General features: G+C 52.2%; 1 protein-coding gene across 1 annotated transcript in view; it reads left to right on the top strand.

Annotated features, from left to right (window-relative positions):
• The first annotated feature begins 321 nt into the window (after positions 1–321).
• The window catches only part of ZNF839 (zinc finger protein 839), a 26,698-nt gene continuing 21,627 nt past the window's right edge, over positions 322–5,392 (top strand). The window contains exon 1 of the mRNA XM_032287329.1: positions 322–633. Coding sequence (XP_032143220.1) covers positions 331–633 — 303 coding nt within the window. The 5' untranslated portion in view covers positions 322–330. The remainder of the gene's footprint in view (positions 634–5,392) is intronic.

Here is a 5,392-nt window from a genome sequence, read left to right as displayed (position 1 = left end):
GGATGCACGATGATGTCAGAACGCTTAGTGTGGTCACTTTTGGACCGGGGGCTCTGGAACCCCGAAGGTCCTGGAGAAGGTGGGTGTTAAATACATCCATGACCGGCAACAAGAAAATAAGAGGGAACGGGTGTCCGCTCTGCCGATCAGCCTAGGAGCCGCGGCGCCTGTCGGCGGGGGCGGGGCACTACGCGACCTTCCCGCCAGGCACGGTCGCCTTCCGAGGTGTCTTGGCCTGCGAGGCATCCGTAGCCCGCCCCTTTCCCAGGTGACGCACATTGGAGGCGCCGTCGCTCAGAGCCCCGGGTTCGAGTCCCCGCCTCGGCCGCCATGGCGGATGCGGAGCCGGAGGCTGGGGGCGGTAGCGAGGATGGCGGCGGCGGCGGCGGCGGCCCGGCTCCTCCGGGCCAGAGCGGCAGCGTCGCACGTGTGGCCCCGCTGGACCCCGAGCAGCTGCGGCGGGTCCTGGAGCGGGTGACCAAGACGCAGCCGCCGCCGCCGCCGCCGCCGCTGCCACCCCCATTCGTGCTGCAGGAAGCGGCGCGGCGGCTGCGGGACGCGGCCCAGCAGGCTGCCCTGCAGCGGGGCCCGGGCGCCGAGCCCCTGCGCCCGCCGCGCCTGCTGCCGCCCCAGGTGAGGCGCCGGGAAGGGACGTAGGGAAACAGGCCTAGAGGGGGCCGAGGCCCCGCGGCTCGGCTAGCTGCTTCGCCCGGGTTAAGACTCAGGGCGTCCCCAGGCTGAGCTTCTCAGGGACGGCGTTCGGCCTCCACCTGTCACCACCCTGGCATTTTCACCCCAGGAGCCTCACTCGAGGAGCCGTTGCTCACGCTGGGCCCTGTGCCTGGGACGCCCTCGTGCCTTCTGTGCCTCCACAGCCCTGCTGGGGACCCCTGCGTGCTGCACAGCTCTTCTTACAGGCCTTGGAGCGCTCGTTCAGCCTTTGTGGAGCACTTAGAGACGGTGTCCCCGCCACTCCCCACTATGTGCGAGAGGTGACGCCTTGAACACACTTGAAGAATGAACAGAAGGCAGGTTCTGGGAGTGACGGGGCTGCTTTAGAGTGAGTGGTCCGGTAGGCCAGACACTGGAGCTGAAACCTGAATGAATTAAAAGGCACCAACTTAGCTTTTCAGGTGTAAGGTGCCGAGGCCCAGGCTTGGAAGAAAGTTAAACATAATATACGAGTTCGCTGTGGGACTTACCATCCTGAGTGACAGTCACTGATTTGTAACCTCAGTACCCAGCACAGCACCTCATGCACACTTAATGTTTGAAATATGTGAAAGCACTCTTATACTACAAAACAGCCTTTCTCAGTGGGTTTATTTCCTGGGAATATGGTCGCCCAAGTCCGGAGGGTGTAGCATAGCGCCTGAAGCCAGAGGTCCTACACGTCATCTGTAAAATTCCATCCTATTTCAGCGCTGGGGTTGTAAACAAAATTAGTCTCATCCTAAAATTGCCGAAAGAGAGCTTTCATTAGCTGGGTGTGGTGGCGGGCGCCTGTAATCCCACTTACTTAGGAGGCTGAGGCAGGAGAATCGTTTGAACCCGGGAGGCAGGGGTTCCAGTGAGCCGAGATCGCTCATTGTACTCCAGCCTGGGCGACAGGGCGAGACTCCGTCTCAAAAAAAAAAAAAGCTTATTCCATTGGAAGAAATGGGTTAGTGAATAGAATCAGGGATCTTCACTCGTGAGGTTTTTTTTGACTGATGTTAGTTGCCTAGGGTTGTATCCAGTTAGTCATCAAGACTGGAGAGTTGTCTTGCTAAGATTTAGGAAGACAAGTATGATTCTGCCCAAATGCCACACTATCACCATCTAGGGGTGTGACCTTGGGTAACTCAACCTTTTTGGTCTTTGGTCTGGTCAGATGGCTCCAAGACGCCATCCAGGGGCGGCCATCTGCAGAGTCTCTGCTCTGCGCCAGGCAGTGTGCCGGGCTGCTTAGTTTTCCGCAGTGTTTTGTACCAGCATTTTGCTGGGGGGAAATAAGCTCAGGGAGGTTGAGTGGCCTTGCCCGGGGTCCCTCAGGTGTGGCTGCTCTCCCGAGCCCCCTGTACTCCTCAGCATACTCTGCTGAATATGGCCACAGCTTTTTGGGTTTGGAATGAAGTCCAAAAATGACGTATTTTTCATAAAGGCAAACTTTATCAGGGTTAGGTAGCATGATGATTGTATTCTGTAGCTAATCTAATGGAGATGATGTAAAGTCTACCTGCAACAATGTAACTTTACAGCACCTTCTGCTGATACTCTTTCAGCCCCAGATGCATCATGGAGGCCACAAAGGAAAGCCGGATGTGTACTTTGCCCTTCAGTAGTTTATGAACTAACGAGATAAATCATGACCCAGATTCCTTCTAATCAAGGCCAGAAAGCTAAAGATAGTGATAAAGAACTAAATATATTTAGAGAAAGGGAGATTGTTGTCAGGTTATCTAAAGTCAAGAAGAAAGAAGAAAAAGAAAGAAAAGGAGATTGTTTCTGGCTGAGGAGATCAGAAGCAGCTTTGCTGAAGAGGTGGTATCTGAACTAGATTTGAAAGGGTGCGTCTGCGTTGAAAATTCAGAAGAGGAGAGGCAGGTTTTGGGGCCAGTGGCAGGGTGCATTTCAACAACCTCAGCAGAAGTCCGGGTGGTTCGCTCTGGGGGATGGTGTAAAGCCCAGACCAGGTGGACACACTTGGGTCAGATCAAGGCTCCTGTTTCTCCCCATCCTCCCTCTTCCCACCCCACAGAAATTTCCAGTTCCACTCAACCTGTCATGCCCCTTTTCACACATCCATGCATTCGCACATGGATGTGTGCCCTTTTTCACCTGGCAAAAATTCCCAGCCTTCAAAATGCCCTTCCCAGATCACTGCTTCTGGGCAGCCCACCACATCTGGGCTGTTCCTACCTCTTGCACCTGTGGTACCATGATAACATTGTTTTCCTGCCTGCCTCACCTGTCTGCATTCCTTAGGGAACCTTATCTGCCTTCACAATTGTCAGTGGAGCTTTTGAAAGGGCCGATCTTGGGGCTCCACCTCACGAGACCTGATTCAGCAGGTCTGTGGGGATCATGAGGCATTGCAGGGGAAACCACCCACCATCTCAAGGGTGAGGCTAGGACTTGGCTAGTGTGTATGTATTCCACCCAGAAATACTTAGTAAAGGTAGCTGAATGAAATAAACATGTAACAAAGTGTCAAGCATAATACCCACAGGGTAAGCCAGTTAGGATAGGGGATAAATACATTATTAGTCAGGCTTTGCTGCTGTGGTTATCCTAAAACAATAGGGTTTAGGTGTTGTGTATGTGTGTGTGCATGTATTCTGTTTTTGTTTTATGGTTTTGTGGAGACAGGGTCTTGCTTTCTTACCTAGGCTGGACCGATCTTGGCTCCTGCAATCTCAAACTCCCAGGCTCAAATTATCCTCCCACCTCAGCCTCCCGAGTAGCTGGTGCTACAGGCATGTACCATCATGCCTGGCTAATTTAAAAATTTTTTGAAGCCAGGGGTGGTGGCTCATGCTTGTAATCCTAGCACATGCCTGTAAGCCTAGCCTAGGGAGGCTGAGGTGGACAGATCACGAGGGCAGGAGATCAAGACCATCCTGGCTAACATGGTGAACCCCATCTCTACTAAAAAATACAAAAAATTAGTCAGGCGTGGTGGCGGGTGCCTGTAATCCCAGCTACTCAAGAGACTGAGGCAGGAGAATCGCTTGAACATGGGAGGTGGAAGTTGCAATGAGCTGGTATTGTGCCACTGCACTCCAGCCTGGGCAACAGAGCAAGACTCCGTCTCAGGAAAAAAAAAAAAAAAAAAAAGAGGAAAAGAAAAATGTTTTGTAGAGACAGGGTCTCACTGTGCTGCCCAGGCTGGCCCTGAACTGCTGGCCTCAAGCAGGCTTCCCATCTCAGCATCCCAAAACACTAGGATTACAGGTGTGAGCTCCTGTGTCTGGCCCGTAGAGAAATATTCTGTGACTGGTAGTAAAATGAAAGAGCTATGGTCCCTGAAGGATATGCACAGTCAATCTAGTTGTCATTTGATTTACAAGTATCCCAGGAGTTGGGGGCTCCCAGGGCTCTGATGCCAGCTCTTCTTCATACAAAATGTTGGCTGACCTCTGCTATTTGTGCTGGTATAACAAGAGACAAACGAGAGGCACACTCCAGCTTCATCTCAGTGAGGATCTTTATTCTGTCCTGTGTGACATTTTTATGGACATTCCACCATTTGAGGGTCACACCAGAAGGCTGAGTCCAAAGAGGGCCAGTTGGTGGTCTCAAATAAGTGATTCTCAAGGAAGGGCAGTTTTGCCCCACAAAGGGCACTTGGCAATATCTTTGATTGTCAGGACTTGGGATCACTACTGGCATCTAGTGGGTAGAGGCAGAGATGCTGCTGGGCATCCTCCAGCTACCCATGTCAAAGGGTTATGTTCTGAAATGTTGGTTGGGCTGGACACGGTGGCTCACGCCTGTAATCCCAGCCTAGGTGGGTGGATCGCCTCAGGTCAGGAGTTTGAGACCAGTATGGCCAATATGGTGAAACCCCATCTCTACTAAAAATACAAAAAAAAATTAGCCAGGCGTGGTGTCACGCGCCTGTAATCCCAGCTGCTTGAGAGGCTGAGGCAGGGGAATTGCTTGAACTAGGGAGGTGGAGGTGCAAGCCGAGATCTCACCACTGCACTCCAGCCTGGGTGACAGAGTGAGACTCCACAAAAAGAAAAAAGAAATGTTGGTTGGGAACTTGTGCTCTGGATGATGTGATTTGCCTCATTTTCTCCCTAGAGGAAAATGCTCGTTATTTCTGCTCTGTGAGGACAGGAGCCTCATTTCTTTTGCTTTCCCGACCTTCTCCCCTAAGCTGTAGGACAGCGGTTTCCTGACTTCAGGAACAGTGCTTCTGGCACACGGCCCATGCTCAGTACATATCTGTGGGATGTTGTTGAAGGTAGTTCTCCCCTTTGGTGAGTGTTTTGCTATTAGAGACAGTGCTGCCTTCAACCTCATAGAACAGAACATCTTTGCGGCCACCTGAGCGTTTTTTTTTTTTTTTTTTTTAATGGAATTACTGGGTCAAAAAGCACATGTATTTGAAATGTTGTTAGATATATTTGTAAAAAGTTGTTAGGCCGGGCGCGGTGGCTCAAGCCTGTAATCCCAGCACTTTGGGAGGCCGAGGTGGGTGGATCACGAGGTCAAGAGATCGAGACCATCCTGGTCAACATGGTGAAACCCCGTCTCTACTAAAAATGCAAAAAATTAGCTGGGCATGGTGGCGCGTGCCTGTAATCCCAGCTACTCAGGAGGCTGAGGCAGGAGAATTGCCTGAACCCAGGAGACGGAGGTTGCGGTGAGCCGAGATCGCGCCATTGCACTCCAGCCTGGG

The sequence above is a fragment of the Sapajus apella genome, unplaced genomic scaffold, assembly GCF_009761245.1.
Source record: "Sapajus apella isolate SASKATOON/1434 unplaced genomic scaffold, GSC_monkey_1.0 scaffold20, whole genome shotgun sequence".
Taxonomy (NCBI): Eukaryota; Metazoa; Chordata; class Mammalia; order Primates; family Cebidae; genus Sapajus; species Sapajus apella.
The sequence above is the reverse complement of the archived record's forward strand: the minus strand, read 5'-3'. Positions and strand labels throughout refer to the sequence as shown.